Raw genomic sequence first — 18050 nt, 5'->3', positions numbered from 1 at the left:
AGCTTCCTGTCTATAACTTAAATTCGTCCTTTGCAGTAGCAAATGTTTATCTCAGTTATTTAAGACTCTGGTGAGCATGAAAAATTAAAATGAATTATTCTCAATAAATATGGGAATATTTAGGAGCGGTGTGAATATGTACTTGGGTATATAGTAACATGACAGAAATTTGGAAATGTCCATTATATTGACATCTGGCTTAAATTTTACTTTATATTCAAAATGCAACAAAAATTAGTACAACCATGACTACTATTTTTATCTTGTGAAAGTGAGAAACAAGGGAACTAGACTTCCTCAGTATTTTTCCTATCCCACTCCCAGTTCTTAAAAATGAATTTTTCTTTGATTCTTCTACTATGTGACTACTTGTTTTATGTTGCAAATTTTAGAAAGCAGCCAAGAAGACTATATTTAGGAATTTGGTGCTGTCGCCACCAAGGAAATAAAAGGAAATCAAACTCAAAACTGCCCAAAGGGCCAGTTAGAAGGTAGCAGAGTTGGCTGAGCATCTGAAGATCCAAACAGAGGCACAGCAGTGTCTCACTACCTGCTTCAGATAGTTGTGAATTTTGGTTTCTTTATCTGTAAAACAGAGTATTTCAATTTGATATTAATGATTCCTTCTGGCTCTAAAGTCTAATAACTTCAGAGACTTTGAGGAGACTTGATGCCTTTTCACTGTGTTCCTTTTGCACTAGTGCAGTGATCATCAGACACTAGGTATCTCAATTTGGACTAACTGAATCAGAATCTTCAAGGACAGAATCTAGATCTATATATACTCTATACTTTCAATAGATAAATATAAATATTTATATTTTGAAAAGCTCCATAGCACCAGATTCCAACTGTTGGGTTAGTTGGAAAATATTTAATCCTGAGAAATCTGTAATTTCGCCATAGGTTTCAGAACTATTTAGGACTAGAACTTAAAAAAGATTTTTAATGAGACTGTATGAAAACACGTTTACAAATTTTTATCTGCAGGGATTTATACACACAGCTTTACCTTCTGGAAATAATATCTTGATTGTTATGAACCCTAACTACCTATTAGAATTTCTCAATCCCACTTGAAGCCATTGCTTTTCAGTCAACTGTGTGGTTCAGGGGTCTCAATTTCTCTTTCCCTTCGTGTTATTACTGGACAGCAATGATTCCAGGGCTAACATGCTATTCTTCCACTTCTTAAACCAACTGAACTATGAGTATGGATGCAGCCAGGACCTTGCGTGTTTGTTACTACAGCACAACTTGCAAAAATTCTGTTGGGACATTCTGGCCTTTCCTCGGGGCCATACCTAATTGGCTGAGACAATCTTTGATCTCTTTAATTCTGATCCAGGCTCAGAGGGCTCATTCGGAGCAAGGAGAGGCAGACCTCGAAGCACCTGTGGAAAGCCAGCAGCATGAGATTGAATCCTGGACCCTAGAATTAAGGGCTATGATGGAGAAGCTGGTGAAATCCATCAGCCAACTGAAAGACCAGCAGGATGTCTTCTGCTTCCCATGTAAGACCCAGACCCCAGTGAGAATACCCTCTATGGGCGCCCGTCAGACCAGACAGCAGCAGCTTTTGCAGGAAATTCTCAGTGAACTGGACTAAAGGAGAAAGGAGGTGCTGGATGCCTCCAAAGCACTGCTAGGCCAATTAATCACCCTAATTAATGGAAGGTCCAGCAGCAAAACACCTGCATCTGGAGCCCCCCCCTGGACGATGGGTTGAATCAGCTGGAGAAGTGTTCACAGCTGGAGCAAAGTTGTTCTTTCACCTGAATCAGCTGCTGAAGGAACTCAGTTGCCTGGTTAGCTGTCAGGATGACCTCTGACTAAAGGGGTGGACCTGTGGAAGGCCCCATACACAGAGTTGCTTTTAGATCTGTTCCTAGCCTTTGTGGTAGAAACCCAGCCCTATGTTTCCTAAACTCCCCATTGACCCCTCATCCTCAAGATGGGGAGGAAGTTCACTGTCCAGACGAGGCTGCTGATGAGATTCCAGGAAGACAGTGGGTCACTGACTGCAAAAGTCTCCACTGACTGTAAGCTTCATCAATTACAGTCATCCTTCAGTATTCACGGGGATCAGTCCCTTAGGATAACAAAATCCTCATATGCTCAAGTCCCTTATATAAAATGGTGTAGTATTTGCACATAACCTACACACATCCTCCTGTGTACTTTAAATTATCTCTGGATTACTTATGATACCTAATACAATGTATATGCTAAGTAAATAGTTGCTGGCACAAGAGAAATTCAAGTTTGCTTTTTGGAACTTTCTAAAATGTTTTCTCCTCTGAATATTCTTGAATCTGAGGATGTGGAACCCATGGATATTGAGGGCCAACTGTACAAAGTTTCCAGAAGTTCAACATTCTGACTTCAAACCAGAAAGCTTTGTACCCCAAGAAGGAGCAGAGTCAGGCTTTAATTTGGTACTCTGGCTGCCTGACTGGTGGAGCCGTGTTCAGGTGGTTCTGGAAAGGGCAACAATAGGGGACTGCTGGGTGCAACAGGAATCACACATTTATCAGCTTCATGGTCGGATACACCTACCAGGATCTGAAGCAGGAGCTGAAGACAGATACCCTCTGTGTGATGATTATTTCTAACATGAACCTACTCTTGATTGCCTGATCCTTGGTTCTCTGGTTCAGTCTGGTCAGCTCACATCCCTAGAATCGGCAGTTCTTTTCCAACACCGCCAGGAATGCCAGCTGCTGAAGACCATCTCTGATACCTTTCTGTTGCACTTAAGTGAATCATTGGGAGGGGGTATTACCTGTTCTTGGTTGAACGATGATGAAGTGCAGCCCTGCACCAGGAGGTACTGCAGTCATTCGTGCTAACTAAAGTCCACCACTACCAACCTCTTACTGAGGCGGACTTACCCGAGAACCTGCTGTACTTCTTCTACTCCTGAAGCCCCAGGGATGAGGCTTTTGGGTGCTACTACCAGGAGAGAGTTAATCTTCAGGAACAGAGGAAATAACCTGAAACATAGGCTCATTGTGGTCTCTAACAGACAAGTGGATGAGCTAGAACAACCACTAGAGCCAGAACTTGAGTCATTAGAGGTGGAGCCCACACTGGCACAGGGGGCCAGAGCTAAGCCTGGAGTTAGAGCCACTGCTTGAGCAGGGCTGGATCTGGGACCAGCACTGGAGCCCACACTAGGCATGGTATCACAAAGAGTGCCAGAACCAAACCCAGGACCAGTACTAAAGCTGGAGCCTGTTCTAGAGCCATTCCCAGGGAACCCCAGGAAATAGGTCTCTATCTTCATTAGTAAATGTGATATTTATTAAAGTTTGCTTTCCTTTCTTCACCATCTTGGCATGATAATGGGTGGATGGATGTTGAATGTAAAACAACAAATTTGTTAGTATGACAGAGCTTAATGGAATTTGGACACCTGATGCCAGGAGAGTTGTGAGAACTCTGACCTGTTAGTGGTAGCTTTGAGATACGTGTTTTCTGTTCAGCCATCAGAGTGCAAGAAGTTCACATTTATTGCAATTAGACTTCAAAAATACACTTTTTCTTTTTTTTGGGTTTATACATTCATTTGCAGGGAGTCCCCCATCTTTATTTGCCATTTTTGCACTTACAGTTGCACTTACTATGGCAGGTTTAATTTTAATTGACCTTTTACCTAAAAAATAAAACTTTCTAGTTATATCCTTATTTCTAAAGCTCTCATTTATTATTCCTTGAATTTGTTAATTCTTAAAATAAATTGAAGAATATACTAAAACTGAATGGAACTTAAGCTTACTAATATCTTGCCCTGATCCTGATTTTTCAGCAGCTGTCTTTGGATTGATGACAGTGATCTAGAAATTTTGATCTAGAGATCTTTGATAAAACCTTCCCAGGTAAAGTGTTAAGTGTCAATGAATCACTGCGTATGAAACTGCAGGTGGCATGGTGGAAAAGATGATATAAGTTATCCTGATTAGTTGTAGTCCGGAAACAGTCTCAAGATTTAATTCTGAATGTCATAATATTTTCGTATATTGCCCTTGACATTAGCAAGATTGACTTCATCTATATTGAAAATTATTATTTAGTGCGTTTTAATGGTGGCGACTGAGGAGGTGAACCAAGATCAAGACACTGAGGTTCTTCCTATGTAATAGCTTGATTTCATCCATCTGTTTCTATGACTACTCCTTCCTCTCAACTTGAAGCCTGTATTCCCTTATTATAAGAATAGTGCAAATTTGGGGAAGGTGGCAAGTAGATAGCCCCAGGAATCACTCTCTCCACCTGGACAACAGTTGCACTTGCTTAATCTGTCTGATGTAACTGTTTTGGAACTCTGAGGTCTTTTGAAGGCTTGCAACTTCCAGGGAAAGACTTGGCAGTTAACTTCGGTCCATTTCAGCCTTAGCACAGTAGCAGCTACCCCTCCCCCACCCCCAGCCACATGGCAGGTGCTATGTACATGTTCCTGGAGCAGCTTGCATATAGCTTGCGGGAGACAGGGTGGAGAAAGAGGACCGTGTTCTCAAATATTGAGGATCTCTGCTCTGAATGCTGATTATTGCTTCCAATCACAGGTGCAGACGAAGAGGCAGGCAGTCATTGTTGCACCTTTCCCAAGTTGCAAGTCCCTTCCTCTCTGAAGTGATTTCAGGGGATTTAAAGGACTGACACCCTCCTGCCATACTCCTTTAATTTTTGCTTTTTCCCCTTTTGGGAGCCAGACACTAAGACCTAGGACATTCAAAAACAACCACATATAATGGGGAAAATTAGAAAGTGACTGCATGTCCAGGGAAGGCTCAGAATAGACCTGAGAAGACCTTAAGTTTACACCTAAGACCGATTCTCAGCACAGAGACAGCCTACAACAATCAAAAAAGAAAAAAACAAAACAACAACCAGTAACAAAAAGAGCAAACACTGGAGAAGGGGAAGAATCTGATTTCCAGAGGTACCATGTTACTAGATAGATTTCAAATGGCCAGTGTTAAACAACAAATCAGACGGCATAAAAAGAAACAGAAAAGAATGGTCCATTCAAAAGAAAATAAAGCAACAGAAACCATCCCTGGAAAAGACCTAATGGCAGATATACTGGACAGAGTCTTTAAAGCAACTCTCTTAAAGATTCTTAAAGAATTAAAGGAAAATGTGGAGAAAGTCAAGAAAGTGATGTGTGAACAAAAAAGGAAACATCAATAAAAGGTAGACTTCCCAGGTGGTCTAGTGGTTAAGAATCCGCCTTCCAGTGCAGGGGCCATGGGTTTGATCCCTGGTCCGGGAGCTAAGATCCCACATGCCGCAGGGCAACTAACATGCTCTAGAGCCTGCGTGCCACAACTAGAGAGCCTGCGTGCCACAACTAAGACCCAATGCAGTCAAATAAATAAATATTTTAAAAAATAAAAGGTAGAAATTTTTAAAAGAAACTAAAAAATTCTGGAGCTGAAAAGTATAATAATTGAAATGAAAAATATTCTAGAGGAGTCAAATGCAGATTTGAGCAGGCAGGAGAAAGAATCAGCAAACTTGAAGATAGGGTGATGGAAATTATCTAGTCTGAGGAACACACACACACACACAAAGATTGAGGAAAGGTCAGCAGAGCCTAAGGGACCTGTAGGACTCCAAGTGGACCAGCAGATGCATTACTGGAGTTCCAGGGAGACGAGAGAGAGAAAGATGCAGAGAGAATATTTGAAGAGATAATGACTGAAAACCTCCCCAATTTGCTAAATATAAACATCCAAGAAGCTTAACAAATTCTAATTAAGGTGAATTCAGAGATCCACAGTGAGACAGACATGATAATCAGGACAAAGGAGAGAATCTTGCAAGCAGCAGAAGAAAATCATCACATAGAAGGGGATCTTCAGTAAGATTATCAGCAGATTTCTCATTAGAAACTTTGGAGGCCCGAAGGCAGTGGGCTAATAGATTCAGAGTGCTAAAAGGAAAAAAATACATATATACACCAGCCAAGCATCTTCTGTACAGCAAAACTGTCCTCAAAGAGTGAGGGAGAAATTAAGACATTCCCAAATAAACAAAAGCTGAGGGAGTTCAGGACCTCTAGATCTGCCCTGCAAGAAATGCTCAAGGAGTCTTGCAAGATGAAATGAAAGGACACTGGATGGTAACCCAAAGCTGTATGGAGAAATAAAGATCTCAATAAAAGTAAATAAGTGAGCTATTATGAAAGCTAGTGTTATTATAACAATGGTTTGTCACTATACTTTTTTCTTCCTATATGACTTGAGGTTAGTACATTTAAGGTCCAGTACTTTAGTGTAAAAGCTGGTATCACTGAAACTTTGGTTTGTGACTTCAAATCTTGTTTTCTACGTAATTTAAGAAATTGCATTTAAAAGAATTATTGGGGGCACACAATGTATGAAGGTGTAATTTTGTGACATCAGTAACCAAAAGGGATAGGGATGAAACTGTAAAAGAGCAGAAATTTTGTATATTATGAAAGTTAAGTTAGTGTAAATTTAAGGTAGACTGTTGTGACTTCAGAATAGTAAATGTATTTCCCATGCTAACAACAAAGAAAGGAGCTCTAGAATATACACAAAAGGAAATGAGAAAGGAATTTAAACATTTCACTACCGAAAAATCAAACATAAAAGAAATGAGGAGTGTGGAGGAAGCTATAAGGCATATAGAAAACAAATAGCATGATGACATAATAACTCCATATCACTAGTTATGTTAAATGTAAATGGGTTCGGTTCTCCAATCAAAAGACAGAGATTGGCAGAATGGATAAAAATACACTATCCAGCTATATGCTGTCTACAAGAGACTCACATTAGACCCCAGAACACAAACAGGTTGAAAGTGAAAGGATGGGAAAAGATAATTCTGTGCAAATAGGAACCAAAAAAGATCAGGGGTGGCTATACTAATATCAGACGTAACAGACTTTAAATAAAACAGGATTATATGAGACAAAGAAGGACATTATACATTAATAAAAGTTTCATTACAGCAAGAAGATAGGACAGTGATAAACATTTACACACCCAATGACCACCGAAATATATGAAGGAAAAACTGACAGAATTGAAGGGAGAAATAGTTCTGCAGTCATAGCTGGAGACTTCAGTATCCCACTCACAATGATGGATAGAACAATCAGACAAAGCATGAGGAGAGGATTTAAACAATACAAACTAACTAGATCTAACAGACATATACAGAACACTGTACCCAACAACAGAATACACATTCTTCTCAAGTGCACGTGGGACATTTTCCAGGATAGACCATATGTTAGACCACAAATTAAGATTCAATAGATTTAAAAAGATAAACATACCAAGTATCTTTTCTGACCACAATAGGATGAAATTAGAAATCATTAACAAAAGGAAATCTAGAAAATTGTGGAAATTAAACAACACTTTTAAACAACTAATGGATCAAACAAAGAAGAAATGACAAGGAAATTAGAAAATACTTAAATGAATGAAAATGAAAGCACAACATACCAAAACTTCTGGGAAGCAGCAAAAGTGGTGCTAAGGGGGAAATTTATAGCTATAAGTGCTATTATTACATTAAAAAAAATAAGAAAGATCCCAAGTCAACAATCTAACCTCATAATTTAAGGAACTAGAAAAAGAACAAATAAGCCCAAAGCAAGCAGAAGGAAGGAAATAATAAAGATTCGAGCAGAGATAAATGAAATAGAGAATAGAAAAACAGTAGAGAAAATCAATGAAACCAAATGTTGGTTCTTCAAAAGTATCAACAAAACTGACAAAGCTTTAGCTAGGTGAACTAAGAAAAAAAAGAGACAGCTCAAATTACTAATATAAGAAATTAAAGTGGGAACATTACAGATTCTACAAAAAATAAAAAGGATTATAAGAGAGTACTGTGAACAGTTTTATGCCAACAAATTGGATCACCTAGATGAAAGAGACAGATTCCCAGAAACATAAAACCTACCAAGACTATGTTACAAAGAAATAAAATACATGAATAAATGTATAACCAGTTAGGAGATTGAATTAGTAATCAAATATCTCCCAACAAAGAAAGGTCCTGGATCTAATGGCTCCACTGGTGAATTCTACCAAATATTTAAAGGAGAACTAATACCAATCCTTCTCAAGTTTTTCCCAAAAATTGAAGAGAAGGGAATGATTCCTAAGTCATTCTTTGAGGCCAACATTCCCTGATAACGGAAGCCAGACAAAGACACTGTAAGAAAAGCAAACTTTGAACCCCTAATGAACATTGATGCATATATCTTTAACAGAACATGAGCATACAGAATTCAGCACATTAAAAGGATTATGCACCAAGACCAAGTGTGGTTTATTCCTAGAACGCAAGGATGGTCTAACGTGTGAAACTTGAGCAGTTCAATATGCCACATCAACAGAATGTAGGATAAAAGCCACAGGATCCTCTCAATAGATGCAGAAAAAGCATTTGACAAAATTAAACACTCTTTCATGACAAAAACAATTAACTTAGGAACAGAAGGAAGCTACTTCAGCATAGTAAGAGCCATATATGAAAAACCACAGTGGTTTTTCAATGGTGGAAGGACTGAAAGCTTTTCCTCTGAGGTGAGGAACAAGGTAGGGATGCCTGCTTTCACTACTTCTGTTCAACACAGTATTGTATTTTCTAGCCATAGCAATTAGCCAAGAAAAAGAAGAGGCATCTAAATTGGAAAAGAATAAGTAAAATTGGGCTTCCCTGGTGGTACAGTGGTTGAGAGTCCACCTGCCGATGCAGGGGACACGGGTTTGTGCCCCAGTCTGGGAAGATCCCACATGCCGCGGAGCGGCTGGGCCCGTGAGCCATGGCCGCTGAGCCTGCGTGTCTGGAGCCTGTGCTCCGCAACGGGAGAGGCCACAACAGTGAGAGGCCTGCGTACAGTAAAAAAAAAAAAAAAAAAAGAATAAGTAAAATTATCTCTTTTTGCAGATGGTATGGTTTTAGATGTAGAAAATCCTAAAGATCATACACACACACACACACACACACACACACACACACACCTGTTAGAACTAATAAGTGAATTCAACAGTGTAGCAAGATACAGAGTCAACACGCAAAAATCATTTGCATTTCTATACATGAACAGTGGACAATCTGAAAAGAAATTACAAAAGCAATTTCATTCACAGTAGGATCAAAAGAATAAAATACTTAGGAATTAACCAAGGAAGTGAAAGACTTGTACAAGAAAACTATGAAACATTGCTGAAAGAAATTTAAAAAGCCACATAAATAAATGAAAACAACATCTCATGTTCATGGATTGGAATACTTAATATTAAAAAGTCAATTCTACCCAAAGCAATCTACAGATTCAATCCCAATCATGTCAGAAATCCCAGTGACATTTTTTGCAGGTAAAAGATCCATCCTAAAATTCATATAGAATCTCAGAAGACTCCAAATAGCCAATATAATCTTGAACGAGAAGAATAAAACTGGAGGACCCACACTCCCTGATTTCAAAACTTATACAAAGCTGCAGTAATCAAAATAGTGTGGGATCAACATAAAGATAGACGTATAGACCAGTGAAATAGACAGTCCATAAATATTAACTGTCACAAATATGGCCAAATGACTTGACAAGGGTACCAAGGCCAGACTACTGGGGAAAGGACAATCTTTTCAACAGATGGTGCTGGGAAAACTGGGTATCTACATGCAGAAGAATGAAGTTGGATCCTTACCTAACACCGTATTCAAAAATTAATTCAAAATGGATCAAGCACCTAAATTTAAGACCTAAAACACCCCCCCCCAAAAAAAACCTTAAGAGAAAGTATAGGACAAAAGCTTCATGACATTGAATTTGGCAGTGATTTCTTGGATATTACACCAAAGGCACAAAAGAAAAAATAGACAAATTGGACTTCATGAAAACTTAAAAATATTTGTAAGTCGAAAGACACTATCCACAAGCTACAGAATGGGAAAAAATATTTACAAATTATATATCTGATAATGATTATTAACCAGGATATGTAGAGAGCGCCTAAAACTCAACAACAAAAAAATCAAATAACCCAGTTCAGAAATGGGCAAAGGACTTGAATAGACATTTCTCCAAAGAAGATATGTAAATGGCCAATAAGCATATGAAAAGATGCACAACATCACTAATCATTGGGGATATGCAGCTCAAAACTACAATGAGACATCTCCTCATACCCATTCTCCTCCCACCCGTTAGCATAGCCGCTATCAAAAAAGCAGAAAACAAGTGTTTGAAAGAATGTGGGGATATTGGAGTCCTTGTGCACTGTTGGTGAGAATGTATAATGGTACAGCTATAGTGGAAGACAGTATGGCAGTTCCTCAAAAAATTAAAAGTAAAATTACCATATGATCCACCAATTCCACTTCTTTATATACATGTAAAAGAATTGAAAGCAGTATATTAAAGCGATATTTGTACCGTTACATCATAGCCCCATTACTCACAGTAGCTTAAATGTAGAAGCAATCTCAGTGTCCATGGACAGATGAATGGACAAGCAAAATGTGGTACATATATACAATGTAATATTCAGTTTTAAAAAGGAAGGAAATTCTGCAGTATGTTACAACATGGATGAACTTCGAGAACATTATTTATGGAATAAGCTAGTCACAAAAAAGACAAATACTCTGATTCCACTTATATACAAGGCATTTAGAATAGTCAAAGTCATCTAAACAAAGTATATGGTAGATGCTGGAAGGAGGGGAAAATGGGAAGTTGTTGTTTAGTAGGTATAGAATTTCATTTTCATAAGATTAAAAGAGTTATGTGTGTGGATGTTGGTGATAGTTGTACAACAAGGTGTGTGTATTTAATACCACTGAAATGTACACTTAAAAATTGTCAAGATGGTAAATTTTATATTAAGTGTATTTTACCACAGTAAATTTTTTAAAAATATTGCAAGTTTATCTCAGATTATCTGAATTATATTCAAGCCTGTTCTTCATGCTATCACCAAATTAATCTTTCTAAAACACTGCTTTATTTATTACATAACATTTCTGTGCTCAAAAAAATTTCCATTGGCCTCTGGTGTCTTACCTTTCTATCCTTACCTCCCATTGTTAAAATCATCCTATATGTTAGCTAAACTACTTACCTTTCTCTCAACCTTTTCTATGACCTTTTGATTCTTGAAACACTTGCTCTTCCTACCTTTAATGCCGTTTTTCCCCCTTTCCCTTCCTCCTCCCAATGTGCACATCTTTTTAAGGACCTAGTTAAACTTGAACTTCCCTAGGAGACTTTTCCTAATTGCCCCACTTGGGGTGGCTTCTCTTTCTTCTAAAGATTTATGGCATTTAATGTTTAAACAGTTCATTTAACAGTTGACACTGGCTGATATTTGTTGGTGTGTACCTATTTTGTTTCCCCAACTGCCTCTAAATTAAGTGGGCTCAGTGCTGTATCTTAAAATTATTTGTATTACCCACTTGACAATATTATGAATTGATTTATTGATATACTGTGAATAATAAGAAGTAAATATGCTCTTCAAGTAAATTTCAGACTTATCAATCAGATTCAAGAGCATCTGGCAGTGTTTCTGCAGAAGATACACTTGGTACTCAGGTTGGGTTCTTGTTAAATTTTTCTAGAACAATTAAATATGGTACCAGTAAGTTGTCTGTTTGTAAGGTGACTTTGTATATGTTTCTAGGCAATAAAATAATTTTGAGAAATTTGGAATCTTAATTTTTTTTGCTATAATATTGTATCAGAAATAAGTATTAGTGTATGGGTACTAATACTTATCTTTTGTTCATGTGCTGGGTTAAAGTTAGTTGTAGAAATGACTTGCTAGGTCAGTGTTATAATGTTTATAAAGATTTTTGTTTTTAAGTCAGATGAGTTAAAATGGACTTGAAGTTAGCAAATCTGTGTTACTTTACTGTGATACTGCATTTTCTCTTGTGGAAGTCAAGTTTTACTGTTTTAGTTTGAGGCAATAGTTTGCACAAAAGTTTCTTTCTGTTACTCTCCTGTGTGTGTGTGTGTGTGTGTGTGTGTGTGTGTGTGTGTGTGTGTGTGTATACTTACATATGCCTTCTCTAGGGTTATGATTAGGATATTGAAGTATTAAAGAAAGGTATTGCCTTTAAGAAATGTAGATAACATTTCAGTAACTTTTACGCCCTCCATTAAGCACCTAGAAAAATAGGTGAGTATTATTTCAAGAATTTTAATGGGGAATGTGTTTATCATGGGCACAAAACTAAATAATGGATTAGTATCCATTTTAAGCAATACTTTTCTTTTCATAAGCCATTGTTTCACCCGTTGTTTTTTGAGAATCTAATTAGACTGTAAATTGCTCAAGGATAGAGATTTTATTTTATACTTCTTTGTGTCCCCAGCATCTAACCTAATGTCTTATATCAGAGTGCTTCAATAAATGTTAAGATGATAAAATGTCTATTTTTCTGGCTTTGGTTGTGGGGAGTAAATGTACTCTGATTTGATTTTATTTTTTCCTATTTACAGCCCCATTGACAAACCTTCCGATTCTCTCAGCATAGGGAATGGTGATAATTCCCAGCAGGTAAGATTTTGATACTGTATTCTTTCATTTATCTGCCATCTGCTGAAACAAGACATTCTATGCGAGTGAATTTTCTAGATAGTGAAAAATACTTTAAATACTGAAACAATTTAAAAACACTTTTAGTGGACATCTTTGTTAAATGTATTAGCCCTCTTTTTCTCTACAGAATAGAGCACAATTTAACCCTTTCTTGATCACTCAGAATTATCATTATGACCATATGTTATTGTACTGTGTGCTAATACATTAGTGTCCTTGGAGTCCCTGATATTCTTGGTCTTTCTGACCCTACGTGAAATGATCCCAGACTAACACGCCTTCTGCATTCTTGATTTTGAGTTGTTTCTCTGCCCCATGCTCCCCTTGTCCCTTGCTGTCAACTTTAATTTTCTTTTCTTTTTTTTTTTAAATTTTATTGAAGTATAGTTGATTTACAATGTTGTGTTAATTTCTGCTGTACAGTACAGTGACTCAGTTATACATATATATATTCTTTTTCATATTATTTTCTACTGTGGTTTATCACAGGATACTGAATATAGTTCCCTGTGCTATACAGTAGGACCTTGTTGTTTATCCATCCTATAGATAATAGTTTGCATCTGCTAATCCCAAACTAACTTTAATTTTCTATTTCTCTCGGTGAACTTGACCCCAAGTTTTCCCCCTTCCCTCAAATGACTTTTGACTTTGAAATGATAAACCAAATAGTTAACTTCAAAGTTGCATCCACTATGATACAGAATGAGGTCCTGATCTTTAGAGCATGCCTTGTATCATCTTGTCTAGTTGCTAGCTTTTCACTACTTAAGTTTGTGTACACCTCTTACTTTGGTTTAAAAAAAAAAAAAGTGTAGTTTCTAATCTCTTCTGTAAAGAACAGCCAGTTCCCCACAGTGTGAGAAACTTAGAGATCTAAAATACATTGTTTTTCTAAACTTGTTGTTCACAGTTTCCATGAAAGAATTTGAAAATCTTTATATCCCCTTGTATATTTTAAGTTAACATTAAATTTTTTTCATAATAAGTTAAAAATAGCTGCAAAGGATGTAATTTCCAGCTTATTATAAATTTTGGTATTTTTAAATAAACATGCTACATTGGGTTTTAATAAGTATCTGAGAGATTTAAGTATCAGAATGTTTTGTTACTCCCTCATCCATTTACACAAGCTATTCTTTAACAATCAGAAATTTTACATCATTACTTGAACTCATTTTTTAATTTTCACTGGTATTACAGAATTTTTTCTTAATGCAATATAGTTTACGCTTGGGACTTCCCTGGTCGCTCAGTGGTTAAGAATCGCCTGCCAATGCAGGGGACACGGGTTCGAGCCCTGGTCCAGGAAGATCCCACATGCCACGGAGCAACTAAGCCCGTGAGCCACAACTACTGAGCCTGCGCTCTAGGGTCTGCAAGCCACAACTACTGAGCCTGCGTGCTGCAACTACTGAAGCCCATGTGCCTAGAGCCCGTGTTCCGCAGCAAGAGAAGCCACTGCAATGAGAAGCCCGTGCACTGCAACGAAGAGTAGTCCCTGCTCACCGCAACTAGAGAAAGTCTACGCACAACAATGAAGACACAACACAGCCAAAAATAAATTAAATTAAATATATATATATATATATATATATATATATAGTTTATGCTTGATAGGCATTCTCTCAAATAAAAGTAGACATATAAATTTTGAATTGGAAATAAAAATATTTTGTTGACACAATGCCAAACTTCTTTCTTCTGAATTTATTTGTAGTATTGATTTGATCAAAGCAATATATATATAAGCATAGATTTTGATTAAAAAATTAATCATTAAACATAAACACTAAAATTGTATTGGAAATTTACCTCTTAATGAAGTGGATAGGGCATTTTAAAATTAGTTTTTTTGCATGCATGGATGAATATTACCTATTGGTACAAGGAGATGTTTCAGCAGCAATCTAGCCATGTTTTCATTTTTCTAAATACAGGTGCTGAGACATCTTGTTCATATAAATAAGTAGATGGAAGAAAGAGTTATTATATCAATATCACTCAAATTTTTGAACTCCTTGTGAATTAAATACCTAAGAATCATATTAAGATTTCTTATAAAAACTATTTTTAATGATGCTTTTGGAAATAGCTTGATTAGATCTTCTTTCCATTTTGTTTAAAACTGAAGTATTGGGAATCATCTAGTTTGCCAAAGAATCTAGTCATTAGAGTCAGTCACTGTGTCATCACTAATCTTAATATTTCTAATAAAGTTTTGTTTGGCTCCCAGAAAGTTTTCACACTTGGGCAAAATACTATAGTTAGATCCCAGAGAGTGAGAAATAGTATTGTCTTTGTAAAGTAAGAGAAATTAGGTTGTAAAAGGAGAGGATACTGGCTGTGTCTTTTCAGGAGGGTCAGTTTTATAAAAGAGTACATATGTAAGTTGATGGATTTTTTTGAAAATTTATGCTCTCATAAAAAAGTCTTTAAGTACCCCAGTTTTTGAAAATCACTATTCTAATACCTTTCATTGCAAGCCTTTTAAACTATGGCTTATTACATTGTATAAACTTATATTGATTATTCTTTTCTTTTTCCATTTTATTTAGATATCTAACAGTGATACACCTTCACCACCACCTGGTTTATCAAAATCCAATCCAGTCATCCCCATCAGTTCATCCAATCACAGTGCACGGTCTCCTTTTGAAGGGGCAGTAACTGAGTCACAGTCATTATTCTCAGACAATTTTCGCCATCCCAACCCTATCCCAAGTGGGCTTCCTCCTTTCCCCAGTTCCCCACAGGCATCCAGTGACTGGCCTACAGCACCAGAACCACAGAGCCTCTTCACATCAGGTATATAACAATACTATGTGTGTTAGTAATTATATTCAGACTAAAATGAGACCTTTGCTGGATGTGTTTTTATCCCTTTTTTGTCCACTCCCTTTTTCATAAAAATGTAAACTTTTAAATGACAAGGAATTGGATGGTTAGGTAAGTAGTTCTGTGACCTAGAACTTACCATGTTAACAGACAAATTTCTCCAAAAATCAAGGGTTAGATCATTTTTCCAATAATCGAATGCTTATTCCTCTAGGAAGTATTAAGGGCTTACAATTTTTAATTAGATTTGTGTTTGTATAGTTATATTTTTAGAAATGTTTCCCCAGCTGACAAAGAAGTATGTTAGTTAATTTTTAAAGTTACATTTTGAGACATTTCCAATTTCATTCATTGTAAGTTCTCATTAATGTGAAGGATAACACAAAATCAAGACAATTTTTTTAAGACAATTTAAAAATATGAAGATTAAATGGATACTTTTTTCATTAAGTTATAGTAGTAGTATGTAAAGCGTATATTCAAACATATACTTTGTCTTTGATAAATACATTTCAAAAATAAACTTTACTAATTGAATTCTATTATATTTATTTATTTCATTTAAATGACTTACTTTGGGTTTTGATGATGAATAGTTGAGAGTATAATTTGGGTTTCAAGTAGTACTTTGTTTTCTTTGATCAGCAAAATCAGTCTATATCGTTCAGTTTTTGAAGTTAGTAACTTATGGATGAAATCATTGCTAGAAGTATCTGAGGCCTTTTGTAATTTTACAATCGTAATGTTCTAAGAAATTATGTAGATTTTGCATATATTTGCCTTTGTGTTATAGTATGATGTTGCACTAGTGTGGAAGTGAGCTATATATTTTAAATTCATCGCTCATTCTTTTTCCCACCAGAAACAATCCCAGTATCGTCTTCTACAGACTGGCAAGCAGCATTTGGCTTTGGTTCTTCTAAACAACCAGAGGATGACTTGGGTTTTGATCCCTTTGATGTCACTCGAAAAGCCTTAGCAGACCTGATTGAAAAGGAACTGTCAGTCCAAGACCAACCTTCCCTTTCGCCCACATCTCTTCAGAACTCCTCTTCACACACTACAACCGCCAAAGGTCCGGGCTCTGGATTCCTGCATCCTGCTGCACCTGCAAATGCCAACTCGAGTCTCAATAGTACCTTTTCAGTCTTGCCACAGAGGTTCCCTCAATTTCAGCAGCACCGAGCGGTTTATAATTCATTCAGTTTTCCAGGCCAGGCAGCCCGCTATCCTTGGATGGCCTTTCCACGCAATAGCATCATGCACTTGAACCACACAGCAAATCCCACCTCAAATAGTAATTTCTTGGACTTGAATCTCCCGCCACAGCACAACACAGGTCTGGGAGGGATCCCTATAGCAGGTAGGTTCATTTATAGCCTTTGAGAATTTGTGAATAACTCATGCCTTCAGGTTGTTGGGTGGGTAGGGAGGGAACTTTTGAATAACAGAAAGTATTTATCATCAGTCTTGGAAATTTCAATGGGAAAAACTATCATAATCTAAAAAAATTTTAATTGGATGGATGCCTTGTAATAGTGAGCTTTATAAGGATGGTGGAGTATTATACCTAGTTATTGCTTGGAAGCATTTTACTTAATAGAATAGTTACCAGACTTTCTTATGGCATATAAATGCAAAAAGACAAAGAAAAAAGAAGGGCTCTGAAATTATGGTGCCATAAAGTCCAACACCATGGTAAAAATTCTGATTATACATTCTAAAAGTAAACTGGTTCAAAAAAATTTTTTAGAGATGTTAATTAGTGAGAGCATGAGGGATAAAGCCACTCTCTTAACTCCTTTTGACAACTTACTTATTTTGACTGATAGACACGTACAAACACACACACACACACATCAAAACTGTGCTATATGTTAATAAAGGACTTAATATTTGAGAACTCTCATTATTAGTGTTTCACACACATATGTGTATAAGTATACTTTCTGTGAAAAAGAAATTGTTCAAGGAGAGATATTTTTCCTTTTAGTCTGTCATGTTTTTATTTCTGGGGTAAATATTAGGTTCCTGTAAGTGATGCCAGAATACTTCTGGTTTTGTACTGCTACCCTTGAAGGTTTCAGAACTTTTGGCTTTTAAGGTCCCATATGATATTTATTAGATCAAGTGACCTCTATATCTAAAGGAATCTTTCTTATTAATAGTTTTTCAAAATTTAATTTGGGCTTTAGATATGACTGGTAAAAGAGTTTGTTCTCTCCTGATTCTCTCAAGTAGAGTAGAATAGTCCTTCACTCTGTTACATAACTTATAAAATTTATTTTTATCCCTTTTCATGGCCTTTGTGATATGACGTGGCACAGCATTATTGTAATAATGTGCTGTTACCAGCAAAGCGTTCGTTCTCTTGTTTTTAGCAAGGTTGATAGATAAATTTACAGAGATCCATCAAAATTCTTTGGCTCTATTCTCTTTGTGACCAATAACATTTCATTTTCAAGACAAGTAGTTGGGTTAAGAGAGTATGGTTTGTGGCTGTTGACACAGTGAAGTTAATTTACATGTAAGCATGATAGCACCTAATGTAGTGGTTTGCACATTGGTGGGACTCATGTTATTTGTTCATCTGATATGGTA

General features: G+C 36.7%; 1 protein-coding gene and 1 pseudogene across 8 annotated transcripts in view; both read left to right on the top strand.

Annotated features, from left to right (window-relative positions):
• CNOT4 (CCR4-NOT transcription complex subunit 4) overlaps window positions 1-18050 on the top strand; it is a 141680-nt gene that overhangs the window by 93465 nt on the left and 30165 nt on the right. For all 8 annotated transcript variants that reach the window (XM_019951556.3, XM_019951724.3, XM_019951503.3 and 5 more), the window contains 3 exons: window positions 12512-12569; window positions 15170-15419; window positions 16312-16812. In XM_019951556.3, coding sequence (XP_019807115.1) covers window positions 12512-12569; window positions 15170-15419; window positions 16312-16812 — 809 coding nt within the window. The remainder of the gene's footprint in view (window positions 1-12511; window positions 12570-15169; window positions 15420-16311; window positions 16813-18050) is intronic.
• LOC141279610 (signal transducer and activator of transcription 2 pseudogene) lies at window positions 1214-12505 on the top strand (annotated as a pseudogene).

Source organism: Tursiops truncatus, chromosome 9 (assembly GCF_011762595.2).
Source record: "Tursiops truncatus isolate mTurTru1 chromosome 9, mTurTru1.mat.Y, whole genome shotgun sequence".
Taxonomy (NCBI): Eukaryota; Metazoa; Chordata; class Mammalia; order Artiodactyla; family Delphinidae; genus Tursiops; species Tursiops truncatus.
The sequence above is the reverse complement of the archived record's forward strand: the minus strand, read 5'-3'. Positions and strand labels throughout refer to the sequence as shown.